Source organism: Cheilinus undulatus, linkage group 15, assembly GCF_018320785.1.
Source record: "Cheilinus undulatus linkage group 15, ASM1832078v1, whole genome shotgun sequence".
Lineage (NCBI taxonomy): Eukaryota > Metazoa > Chordata > Actinopteri > Labriformes > Labridae > Cheilinus > Cheilinus undulatus.
In genome coordinates this window covers 38,860,554-38,873,602 of record NC_054879.1, presented here as the reverse complement: position 1 = coordinate 38,873,602, position 13,049 = coordinate 38,860,554, and the positions used below count along the sequence as shown (strand labels likewise).

The 13,049-nt window shown below is 40.0% G+C and overlaps 2 protein-coding genes across 2 annotated transcripts in view; one reads left to right on the top strand and one right to left on the bottom strand.

Annotated features, from left to right (window-relative positions):
• The first annotated feature begins 195 nt into the window (after nucleotides 1-195).
• LOC121522476 (gap junction alpha-8 protein-like) lies at nucleotides 196-1,567 on the top strand. Its single transcript, XM_041806909.1, has one exon. The coding sequence runs from the start codon at nucleotides 308-310 to the stop codon at nucleotides 1,565-1,567; it is 1,260 nt and encodes a 419-aa protein (XP_041662843.1). The 5' UTR covers nucleotides 196-307.
• The window catches only part of si:ch211-214p13.3 (nectin-1), a 57,721-nt gene continuing 46,124 nt past the window's right edge, over nucleotides 1,453-13,049 (bottom strand). The window contains exon 8 of the mRNA XM_041806907.1: nucleotides 1,453-1,569. The gene's annotated coding sequence lies outside the window, so the exon portion shown is untranslated. The remainder of the gene's footprint in view (nucleotides 1,570-13,049) is intronic.

Sequence of the window (13,049 nt, the reverse complement as noted above, 5' to 3'; positions counted from 1 at the left end):
GATACCTCAGATAGCATTTTATTTTCATATTTTATAGATTTTTAAAAATATTTTGATGGAAATTAAGCGGACTCAAACAGCACTCAGAAGTTTTAAATGCTTACGATTCTGTTCAAATTTAATTTTAAAGCATAAATTATGGTTTAGGATTATATTTTGACGAATTAAATTTTTCCTCTTTCACATTTCTTACTTTTCACTGCTCTCCTCCCTCTGTCTGTCCCTATGACCCCACCCTCCCTGTCTTTCTGCACCTTCTGTGTCCTTTCCTACCCCACCTTTCACTTTGCAGTGCTACGGACCGATCATGGGTGACTGGAGCTTTCTGGGTAATATTTTAGAGGAAGTCAACGAGCACTCTACGGTGATCGGCCGGGTGTGGCTCACGGTGCTCTTCATCTTCCGTATCCTCATCTTGGGCACGGCGGCGGAGTTTGTGTGGGGCGACGAGCAGTCTGACTATGTCTGCAACACGCAGCAGCCTGGTTGTGAGAACGTGTGCTACGATGAGGCCTTCCCAATCTCCCACATCCGTCTGTGGGTGCTGCAGATCATCTTTGTGTCCACGCCGTCTCTGGTGTATGTGGGCCACGCTGTGCACCATGTCCACATGGAGGAGAAACGCAAGGAGCGTGAGGAGGCGGAATTAAGCCGGCAGCAGGAGCTGAGCGAGGAGCGTCTCCCTCTGGCACCTGACCAGGGAAGTGTCCGCACCACGAAAGAGACCAGCACAAAAGGGAGCAAGAAGTTCAGGCTGGAGGGCACCCTGCTGAGGACCTACATCTGCCACATCATCTTCAAGACTCTTTTTGAGGTGGGATTTGTGGTGGGCCAGTACTTCCTGTACGGCTTCCGCATCCTGCCTCTGTACAAATGCAGCCGCTGGCCCTGCCCCAACACTGTGGACTGTTTTGTGTCTCGTCCCACGGAGAAAACTGTCTTCATCATCTTCATGTTGGCTGTTGCCTGTGTCTCACTCTTTCTCAACTTTGTGGAGATCAGTCATCTTGGCCTGAAGAAGATCCGCTTTGTCTTTCGCAAGCCAGCTCCAGCCCCAGCACAAGGTGAGGGCTCAACCTCACTGCCACTGACAGGGAAGAGTCTGCCCCCTCTGGCTGTGCCCTCTCTGCAGAGAGCAAAAGGTTACAGGCTGCTAGAGGAGGAGAAAGCCCCCCCAATAACTCACCTCTATCCGCTGGCTGAGGTTGGCATGGAGGCAGGCAGAGGGACCCCGCCCTTCCAGGGGCTGGAGGAGAAGGCGGAGGAGGTGCTGCCCATGGAGGACATCTCTAAGGTGTATGACGAGGCTCTGCCCTCCTACGCCCAGACCACTGAGACAAGGGGGGCCACGTTACATGAGGAGCCGCAGCAGCCGGCAGAGGTGGAAGCCGAAAGGGTGGGGGAGGTTGTGGATGAGGATGTGGAGGTAGAGGAGGCGGTGATCGGGGAGGGGGTAACTGCAGCAGAGGCAGGGATGGAAGCCACGGATACGATAGAAGACACCAGACCACTGAGCCGACTGAGCAAAGCCAGCAGCAGGGCCAGGTCAGACGATCTCACCGTATGAACCTGTAAGCGGAAGCACACATACACCTGCATTCAGCTACCGTTCAACACAAGAGAGAGAGCACATACACACCTTATTCAAGACAATGCACACTCTTGAACAGGCAGGTCAAAAACCAAACTAAACAGATAGAGAAATAAAGCTTAAAACACAGGTGACTATTCAAAACAGCAGAAAAAAATCAGTGTGTTTCTGATAAAAACAAAAAAAAAAGTAGAGGATCAAGCGGGAGCAGCAGGTTTTTTTTTTTTATTAAGCGTGTTTTATTTAAAAAAAATGTGGAAGGGACACATGCAGGGGGAAATGTTTTTACTTGATGAAAATCAATGTTCAATTTTTAGAAACACCTTTTTCTATTGAAAGAGTTTTAACCATATAAAATGGAGGGTTAGACATTTTTACATGGGGTTTGAGTAGATAGGGGAAGAGAGTTAGATTTACTCGTGTGTCTACAAACAAGATATCTCACTGTAGTTAGACACTGACTTACATTTTCATTCAAACAGTGACATGTTTCATATGTAGTATGAAGCTGTACACAGCAGAGCTGACAGGGCTCTTGCATACTCAAACCACATGATTGAGTGCCGGTACATTTCAAGGTAAGGAGCTCTTTGAAAGGGAGGAAACCAGTTTCAGGTTGAGAGGAGCTTATTTTATTTTGCACATCCAGAGGTTAAGACTCTGTGCAAGGCCTTAAACCCTCATAACACCTCATCTATGCATCATTTAGCCAAGATTCTGTCAAGATAAGAGAGATGTGCATCCATACCAGAGCATTTCTTTCTTTTGCATGTTTCTATATCATGTAGCACAGCCAGAGCTGAGATAGTAAAGAAAATCAGACAAAAAAAAAAAAAGACCACATGTTGAATGTCTTTTTCAATGTGATTCTGCTTCTCTTCATCTTAGATTTGCTTATGTTTCGTGGCCCTTGAGCAAAAAAAATGTGTACTGTGATACTGCTTGTCCATGCAAGAGAGCAGGGCTCATTTGGCCCTAGCGGAGAACGTGCTATAGTAGCGACCTCAGGGCCAAATCCTCTCTTTTCGTGCTGTACAAACAGGCGTCCGGGCGATAAAGATCGTGCACCATCAGCACAAAGTATTGTGGGAGGCGAGACAATAAAAGAAACCACACTCATCAATGACAACAAGCATCCTTGACCTAACTGTGAAAAAATCTTTTGACTTGAATTTGTGTGACCGTAGTGGGTTCCTTACCCGGCAAGAAAACACCAAACCCATGACAGCCTTCTAGATTCAGAGAGAATCAAACAACTAGGGTTGACTCCTGCTGTACATAATGTCCTATTTTGTGTCTTATAATGTACATAATGTGCAGTTTTTAGTTATTTCACTGTGTACAGAAAATCACACTTTATAATTATGATTGACCATTAATTTGACTAAAGATCTCAGCAGAGAACATGGAAAATGATGAATCTTTATCAGTAAAACTTGATGTGCTTGCAAATCTTTTGCAAGTATTTTAACATACCATAAAGTGCCCTAAAGAATGCCTTAGGTTTATCAAAAATCTTCCTCTCACATTCTCTAGCTTTGTTCATTCAAAACACTGTGTGATTTTCTGTGCCTTATCTGTAAATGTAAATTAAAAAATGTTTAAGATTGTAGCAAGTGCTTATATTTCTCTGGGACCTGCGTGAACTTTGTATCATCAACTCTTTTCAGAAAATGAACAACAAATGACCTTCAATTCTGTACGTACCCCTCATCAGCAAACACAACACATGTTAGCATATGTAGCCAAAATGTTTGAATAATAAGGATTGTAACATTTTAATGTTCAGAGATAATATTAGGGCTTTAAATTGCATGAAGACACTCACACAGTGCAGGCTAATGCTCCCATACGTGCCTTTGCGTGCAGAGAAAAGCACACACACCTTGCAGTGTTGGTTTTGGGGGTATGATCAAACGGCTCTAAAGAAACTCTGAGAGAGAAGGCAGCTTTGACCCCTTTGTGACCCCCAGCCATCCCTTGGACCCCCATAATCCAATGCTGTGGAATCTGAATTGAGGAGACTCTTCAACAAATATCCAGATGGTTGAACACATTTTAGCATTTAGCAGTGTCGCAAACAGAAGTTAAAGCTGGTCCTTGTGTAAATGGATAATGTATGATTTTTTTTTTGTATTTTAAGACTGTTGAATTTCCTGTATGTTTGTAAGAAGACTTAATTAATTTTTGAAAGAAAAAATATTCTTTTTACTAACTTGTAGTCTTCTTTGCTGATAGATGTGTGGCAGTATCTTCTTTTGAAATGTGAACCAACGCAATAAAAAGTCACACGTGGTCAAGAAGTGTCGCGTCAGTGTTTCTCTGCAGTCCACACACAAACACTCACACATTAAGTGTTGAGACTTAAAAGGAGTCAATAACAGGCACTAATAAACTGGATAAAGTCATTAAGGTTTACATTGCTGTGTGTTTTTGCTAACTGACAGACATGAGCTATACTGACACATTAAACTGATATGAATTTTGATGCAACTTTGAACCATTGCCAAACATCTCTGCAGTATTGATGTCTGCAGATGACAGCTACACACGTACTGGTTTTTAAAGATTACTTATTTCACTGGATGACACTTATGTCTATACTGTTGTTATACCTCTGTCTTAACTCTTTCATGAACACATTTTTTTCTGTTTTAAACACAACCCAAGTTGAGGAATGCTTACTTAAAATTCACACAAAGAGTGGACCCAAAAACCAAATAGGGGTCACTAATTGGACATGCATGAAACATGTTTATGCTCACCTGGATAAATATAATACAAAAGTAATAACCTCACAGTATCATGATTCCCGACCGATTCAAGAGGAAAAGCAGCAGACTGACTGTAGTACAGTGTAGTACAAACAAATGACCACTAGAGGGCAGCATTGCAAAAGCTATTTCTATTCCATGAATGGCTGCTGCCAGGGTATGGAGTTAATAGTTCAAAAGTGTAAATGACAAAGGGAAAGGCAGAACTAAAATTTAATCAATTTTAATGGAAAGATCAGTTCTTTCTCAATTTAACATAACAGGACAGACAAAGAAAAGACAATGAATCTATGATTGTAAAATATGTCATGTAGTGGTGCCAAATAAACACTGTAAATGCCGTAAGTCAGTGGTTCCCAGTGCTATTTGCTTGGAGCCCTCCCTTTTAATATGATAGATAAGTGATGCCCATCCCCCTCGGACCCACACAGAAAAACATGAGACACTGTTGTCAAAACTAACATCAATTTGAACTGTTTTACTCATCATAAATCTGAAGGTCAACAAAATCACAACTATTTCATCCAAGGCATTTAAATAATGTATAATAGTGTGTTTTAGAGATTCATCTCAATAATTCTACTATAACACAAATCCCTTGGCAGTCATAGGGATATAAATTGATTGTTTATCTATTATTCTTTGACAGGGGTGGCTGGAACATTTTATAGGGTGCCTTAACAGAAAAAAGGTTGAGAAACACTGCGCTAAATCACTGGTTCCCAACCTGGGGGCGCAGAGATCTTGGAGGGGGCAGGGCATGAGGCTTTGTCTACTCTGAGGCTACCATAACAAAGTGGTTGATTTTTGGCGGCAGTGTGCAACTTTTTCTTCTCTCTTGGGCCTTAGGGGTGTCACTTTTCTTAGGTTATTGTAGGGATGACTCCAAGGAAAAAAGGCTGGGAAACACTGCTCTAAATGGTTCTGAAAATCCAAAACAACCAACGAAAACACACAGCTTGCTTCAGCTTTTTTAGCCACATCACCTACACTTCCATGACAATAGTAATGACTCATTAAATCCTGTTTCATGCCATTTGACAACTGTTAGACCGACAGCTTCTGCATTTACATTTCTGACAGGTTCAGCCTGCCTTTGCAAACGGAATTCAACAGAAATGAAAAGGATATGAACCACAGTTTGTGTTTCATCCGGGGTGTGTGCTATTTTTGGCCAGGTGTGTTAAAATGCCTACAGGCTTTTAGAAACTTAATGATTTCAGTTGATCCAATAAATAAGTTGATAAGGCCATAACAAGGCAAACTTGTTCACACTAATTAGATACTCTGTAAACACAGCAAACCAACTCTGCCTGGCTTGAACACCATCTATGAACCAAACTTTCATGTACTTTGTGTATTTCATACCTGGCTCCATAGATCCTCGGGAAGTTCAAAATAGTTATTTTGGTGGACCTCCAAACATCTGTTTAAATCATATCATACTGCACAAGGAGACAATATTTCCAGGCTTGGTCCATAAATATTCAGGTTGATAAAACTGCTAAAGTTGTGTGCAACAATGTGACAATAAAAATTAAAAAATTTATTTTTAGAACAGTTTCCAAAGATTCTGAACACTACAAACCAGGTGTATCGCAATAAACTAGAATAGTGTTAGAAATTAATTTCAGTAGTTCTTTTAAAAGAGTGAAATTCATATGATATAGATTTATTACATGCAGGGTGAAAATTTTTAAGTTTTTATTACTTTAAATTTCAGTGGTTATGGGCTACAGTTATTGAAAAGCCAAAATTCAGTATCTCAAAAAATGTGGATATTACATGACACTTATAAAAGGAAAATATTTTTAATGCAGAAATGTTGGCTTCAAAAGTATGTTCATTTATATGCACTTAATTTCTGGTTTGGGCCTTTTGCATGAATTACTGCATCAATGTGGTGTGGCATGGAGGTGATCAGTCTGTGGCACTGCTGAGGTATTATGGAAGCCCAGGTTGCTTCAATAACAGCTTTCAGCTAGGGCAACCGTTGCCCTAGCTGAAAGCTTGCAAAAATAATTTAATTGCAATTTTTTCCCCCAAATATTGTGATTTAATATGTGATTATTCTTGGGTCAATCTTATGTATTTTTTGACAAATTCAAGCAATAAACAATTCCATTAAAAAAGACCATGTGTATTGAAAACAATGAAATGATTTCCATAGCAATTAATTAGGGGTGCACAATAACTATCGGGCCGATAGTTATCGGGCCAATAACATGAAATTATTACGCCATACTTATCGGTCCGATAACATGACGATAACATGACGACAACTCCCGATAACATCCTGATAACGACCCCCAACTATCTCCATTTGTTAAGCATAACAGCCTGTTATCATTTGGTTGTATGGGGGAAAACCTATGACAGTTGTTTGTGTCTGCTGTACTATTTTTGGTTGTATTGCAAATGTGATGTCATTTGCTTTGTTTAAGGACATTATCATTTTTATGTCACTCATTTTGATTAAGAAAAACAAATTAAACGCAAAAAGGAGGATTTTTGTAAACTACTTTATAAAAATTGACAGTTAAAGGGATACTTCAACATTTTGGCAAATTCGTCCATTGCCATAATTCCTATAGTCTTAGTAATAGGTTCGTTACCTTCAGTTGTCGGTGCAAGCTATTTTTAGATGATGGCCACTGCTGAGTTCATACCTGCTGTGCCAACTCAATGCAAGCAGACAGTATTCCTGCTTTCCCTCATCAAACTCATCAAATACACAATCCAAAAACTCCAAAACGCTTTCGTGGACAAGTTGTGACCTGCACATTCACCACGCTAAATATAGCCATATCACCCAGCCCTTCACAGGAATATCACAGTTATTTAACTAGCTTTTGGCACTTTTGGCAGTGTGGACAAGCGCCAGGTCCTGCTGGAAAATGAAATCAGCATTTCCATAAAGCTTTTCAGCAGGAGGAATCATGAAGTGCTCTAAAATTTACCGGTCAATTGCTACATTGACTTTGGACAGAAAACACAGTGGGCCAGCACTAGCAGATGATATATCACCCCAAGCTTCACTGACTGTGGAAACTTTACACTGGACTTCAAGCACCTTCAAGCAGGGCTTTGGACCACTGAGGAATAGTCCAGTCCTTTTTCTCCTTTGCCTAGGTAAGATGCTTCTGGTATCTCTGGTTCAGGAGTGTCTTGACACCAGGAGTGCAACAGCTGAAGTCAAATTCCTTTATAGGTCTGTGCGTGGTGACTCTTGATGAATTGACTCCAGCCTAAGTCCACTCTTTGTGAAGTTTCACCAAATTCTCAAAAGGATTTTGCTTGCCAATCCTCTCAAGGCTGCGGTTATCCCTGTTCTTGCGCATCTTTTCCTACCACACTCTGAACACTGAGCTTCTTCAGCAATAACCTTTTTACTGGCCTACCCTTCTTGTGAAGATTGTCAATGGCCACTGTCAGGTCAGCAGTCTTCCCCATGACTGTGTTGCCAGCTAAACCAGACTTAGATACAATTTAAAGGCTCAAGAAACCTTAACAGGTGTTTTGAGTTAATTAGCTGATTAGTGTGTGACTCCCATCACTTTACAACATTGAGCTTTTCACATGATTCTAATTAAATGAAATACCAATTATTCACTTTTTATAGCTGCAAGCCATAATCATTGCAGTTCAAAGAAATAAACATTGTAAACGTTTCACTCTGTGTGTAATTCATCTATATAATAAATAAGTTTCACTTTATGAACTGAACTACAAAATTGAAAAGTTTTCCACTATATTCTAATTTAATGAGATGCACCTGTATTAAACATGACTGGGATGGATTCAGTGAGTTAGTCCCATAAGGTTTGAATCAAACTCATAATCAAAAATAAACCAGAACTGTTGCTAAAATCTAAAATACAAATTGAAGTAACCACAGAGTACCTGAGGACTTAATACTCCAAGTGGAAACTTGATAAGTGGATAACTTATATTAATATGCTCTTCATAGCTAGGTAGCGCTGCTAGCTATCTGAGACTGTAGCTACAGCACACAAAGTAATTTAACTGTCTCACTTTACGTCTAAAAAATTAACTTACATATTTAATGCTGCTTTTTTTGGACAGGCCTCTCTCAGCCAGCCTCCTTCAAGTCCTCATTATCCGGTATAATGATGTCCTCCCGATGCTAGCAGCTAGCTTAAGTTTTTGATAGGATAAGCCATGCGTCAATCTTTGTGGTAAAAATTATTCAATCAGACGCGAATGTATTAGAAAAATAAAGCAGTCCATAAATTGCAAGTAGGAAGCTACACACAAGAACAGACATATTTCAATGAATAAAATGAAAATTGACGCCATTACACGACTGGACTAGTAAACTACGCTGACAGTCGGTGGTCATAAAGTAAGTTAACGTTTCTAACGGTTAACTACGGAAGAGGATTAGGGCCCTGGAAAAAAATGGCACGCATTTTTTTTTTTTAATTGTGAGAAAAAAGTCAGAATTCAAACATTTTTTCTCACAACTGAAAAAAAAATTGCATCTTCTTTTTTCTTTTTTTTCTCCATGGCCCTAATCCTCATCTTTAGTTCACTAACGTTCAGTAGGTTAACATTTATTTTACAATTTCCTGTAACAGAGGAATACCTCGAGGTATGTGTTGTTTTTCAAGTCAATTTATTCCATCCCCTACCCATGGACGAAATTGGTGGGGGGGACACAACTGGTTTGAGTAGGGGGGTATGGTCAATAGACCTCATTTACATAAAATTATACCTAATTTTTGAGTAAAAATAAGCTATAATAAACTATAATAAGATATAAAAATTAGATTATCATCACCCTAAAATTTGTCACAATGCTCAATCTCATGACTAACATATCTTTATTCTTTCAACCTCACCTGTGAGCCTCCAGTCTCTCCTCCTCCATCTCCTCCTCTACCTCCTCCATCTCCTCCAGGCTCTCTGGCTCTACCTCCTCCTGTATCTTCTTCTGGATTTCTATTATCTGTCACCTGACAAAAATATATTGATGGATGACATATGAACAGTGGGACAATTTGGGATGCAACAATCATTGATTTTGATGGTATAGTCTGAAGAAAAAACTCAGTTTCTCAATTATTATGTCTAATTTATTCACAAACAATATGGATGTATAAAATCACATTTATAATCCAAGGTTTTATTTTATTTTTCCCACAAACTTTCATTGTTAGTGTTTTTAAACAGTGGCTGCCTTTCAAAACACAAATGATACATGAAAAAAAAAAAAATCAAAAAGTGTATCTCTTTGGCTTTAAATATACACTTTTTTAAAATCTCAGTTGTTGAGACTCTACAGTAATAATAATAATTAAAGCTGCAAGCAGCATTGGACGGGTCCTCGGCGTGCCGCAGGTCCCTCATGCCCGTTTGACCTCCACTTTGAGGGTTTCATCCCTTTTTGACCAGAGCTTGGTTTAAATGGGCTGCTTTATTGGAACAGCTCCATGTGTGTGCGTGATCAGAGCTCATTAAGGGGCTTCCCCTGGTTGCCATGGTAACTAATGCCTGCATTCCAGGCGCTTTCATCTGTCAATCAGTGGATGACATCATCCCTAACTGCTCTCTTGATCAGGAGTGAAATTGACTGAAATTTTTTTGAATCTCCCCTCACAGATGCCACAGTTTGGACCAAATCTCCCTAAAAATAAGATAGTTTTGTAGTAAATTTTGTCAGGAATCCATCCATGTCATTTTTAAAGCTGTAAGACCTTTGGTTTTTTGTGTAGAGGCCCAACTGTTGCAGCTTATGTGGATCAGATTTTTCCTCACCCCATTCATTTGAATGGGAGCAGCAGGGAGGGCTTCTTTGGGGTTGACCAACTTTGAGGGCTTGTAATTCGAAAACCGGTTGAGAAACAACAAATTCCTTCAGAACTTTTGATCAGCATGGCCTAGAGTGTCTTCTCTGCGATTTTCAAGCCGATACCATTTACGGCCTAGGAGAAGATAGATTTTGTTCGGAGCCCTTTTTTCCTGGAAAATTTTATTTTGAAAGGCAAATTGCCGGCTTCCTGTTTGAGATAGGTCAGGGGTGTCAGCACGTGATTTGTGGGTCTCGATGAGACGAACGTTTCAACGTTGGTTTGATCTCTCTACGACATTCCTACTGGCCGTGAGGGCCGATTTAGTGTGCCTAGGTGGCGCTAGAGAGCACATTTTGGCATTTTTGGGTTTAATTTTTTCATTTTATCAAATTTTTCGCCGATCCTGAGGTGTGTGCCAATTTTGGTGAGTTTTTGAGCGTGTTTAGGGGGTCAAATTAAGGTTCAAAGAGGCGTGGGAATAATAATAATAAGAAGAAAGAAACGGACCAGATACAATAGGGTTCTTGCCCACAGGGCAAGGACCCCTTCTAGCTTGCTAGAAGGGGTCCGAGGACCCTAATAATAAGAGTAATATTTTTAATTGTCAGCTCTTTCAATAAAACTCAAATACATTTTACAAGAATGAAACAATTACATAATATGAAAATATAAATTGCAATACATAAGTTTATCATAAAGTTAAATAATAGAATATTAAAAAAATACAAGTAATACTATTATTACCACTACTACTACTAATAATAATAATAATAGGAGGGGAGAGAGTCTGAGTTTCTGATGGATGAGGGGAAGGAGTTTGTGGTGTAATGTGTTCCTCTGAGTAACTTACACTTTGACTTCTAAAGAAGTCTCTTATATCCAGTTTTCTTTTTTTCGACATCTTGCCACCTGGCTGCGCCTACTTACCCAACACACATACACACGCACGAACCCACACACACAGACACACATTCAATGTTAATGTAAACGAAACCTCTGATATTAAAATCCGTCTAGCTGACGTGACCCGGGCAGAACAAATGCCCAACATGTTAACGACTCACAGTCCCAAATGAACGTGGACTCATAGCCAACTAGCTAAACAGCGGTGTGCTCATGTGCTTTAGTCCAGGCGCTGTTTGCAACCAGATGGAGTGACAGCGGGGACGGCCAATAACACGTTAGCAAGAACCGGCAGAGCCAATCGATGAGCTTGTGGGCAAGTGGGCGGTCTAAAGGGAAACAGACTTCAGCTTCAGCAGCCGTTTTCCGCTTGGTCCTAGTGCTCAACCTGTCTCCATTTAATGTAGCGTAACATTGTTTTTGGATGGTAAAAACTGCAGGGGACCAAAACTGCCTTTTTAAAAAGTGCAGGGGAGATGTCCCCCTTTATCCCCCCCCCCCCCAAAAAAAAAAAATTACGTCCTAGCCCCTACCCATTGATTTATTTCATCTCCAGCAATGATGTTGTCTACTTTTAAATGTCAGGCTAACGTGAGCTGAATCTTTTCATATTTTCTTATTTTACCTGTTGACAGGGGCGTATCTAGGGGTCCCCAGAAAGTAAAGTATGCACAGTCCCCCTTATCTTGCCAGCCAAGCAAAAATGTTTCCCTCTATCCCTGCTTTCTTCTCCATCTTTCACATCTTCTTTCTTCCTATCTTCTACAAGACCTCTACAAGCATGAAGCATACAGGACTGATATTAGCTTCTTAATTATAGTCTGACATACAATAAAGCAGGCTAGCCTGACAACAGTATGAATATCAGGAGGAATTAAACTGAGATTACATTCATCAACACCGGGCTAGACTTCATATAATTCTGGACACTCACAAAAACAGCAAGCTAGTTATAAATCCAGGACAAAATCACAGTTATATTTAGATTAATTTGAATACATATATGTAATTGAAAAAACATACAAAAAAAAAACTTGTTCTTATGACAGTCAGAAGTCTTTTTTATAGTGTCTGCAGTGCCCTCTGGACAAGAATAAACAAAAGTCTATGATGAGTATCAGTATTAAAAAAAATCTCTCTTGGGAAGCAGGTGGCCTAGTGGTTAAAGGCGCCCCCCATGTGCGTGGGTGTTCTGGGTTCGAATCCGGCTTGAGGCCCTTTACCGCATGTCTCACCCCCACTCTTGACCCTGTTTCTGACTCTATCCACTGTCCTCCTCTATCTAATAAAGGCACAAAAATGCCCAAAAATAAATCTTAAAAAAAAAAAAAATCTTTAAAATGAAAGCTCTACGACAACCATATAGTTCACCTCACTAAATTTTCCATTGACATTGTTGTTTTCTCAAGATCTTGACTCATTTTTTCTTAATAACTCAGAATTGCAATGCTGGTTTCCTGTTAGCATGGGTTAATTTCTCAACAAACTGCTGAAATAACTTGTTACAGGAAACAACACATCCTGAGATAATGTAAATCAGACAGAGTCTTGAGTAACAAAACAAAGAAGACTGCATAGGAAAAAAATCCACTGATACATGTCTGCTCAGGCTTCCATTAATATATTTTTTCCTCTTTTTTTAATTACATTCATAACCCAACTAGCGGCTTTAATTTGTATCTTTACTCTTTAATCAATGAGTGTTTTTCATCACAGATAGGCTGAGGAGTGGCTTGGCTTTTTCAGGGGCTCATGACCCAAAAAGCCCCTCCTTTTTTGTTGTTGTCCATGATGCTTTCAGTACTGACTGTGACAATATGAACCTGTTTAGCCTCATACACAGATGACTGAGCTGTCTAAAGAGGAAAGACTAAAATGTATGACTCTTTTGTGGCTTCAAACACTAACTTTAAGTTTCTACAACAGCTTATGAAAAGCATCCCTGCATCTTGTGGAATGGGGTGT

Bases quoted from the DNA above. Each gene is read 5' to 3' on its own strand.
- LOC121522476 (XM_041806909.1), top strand. From the start codon at position 308: ATGGGTGACTGGAGCTTTCTGGGTAATATTTTAGAGGAAGTCAACGAG.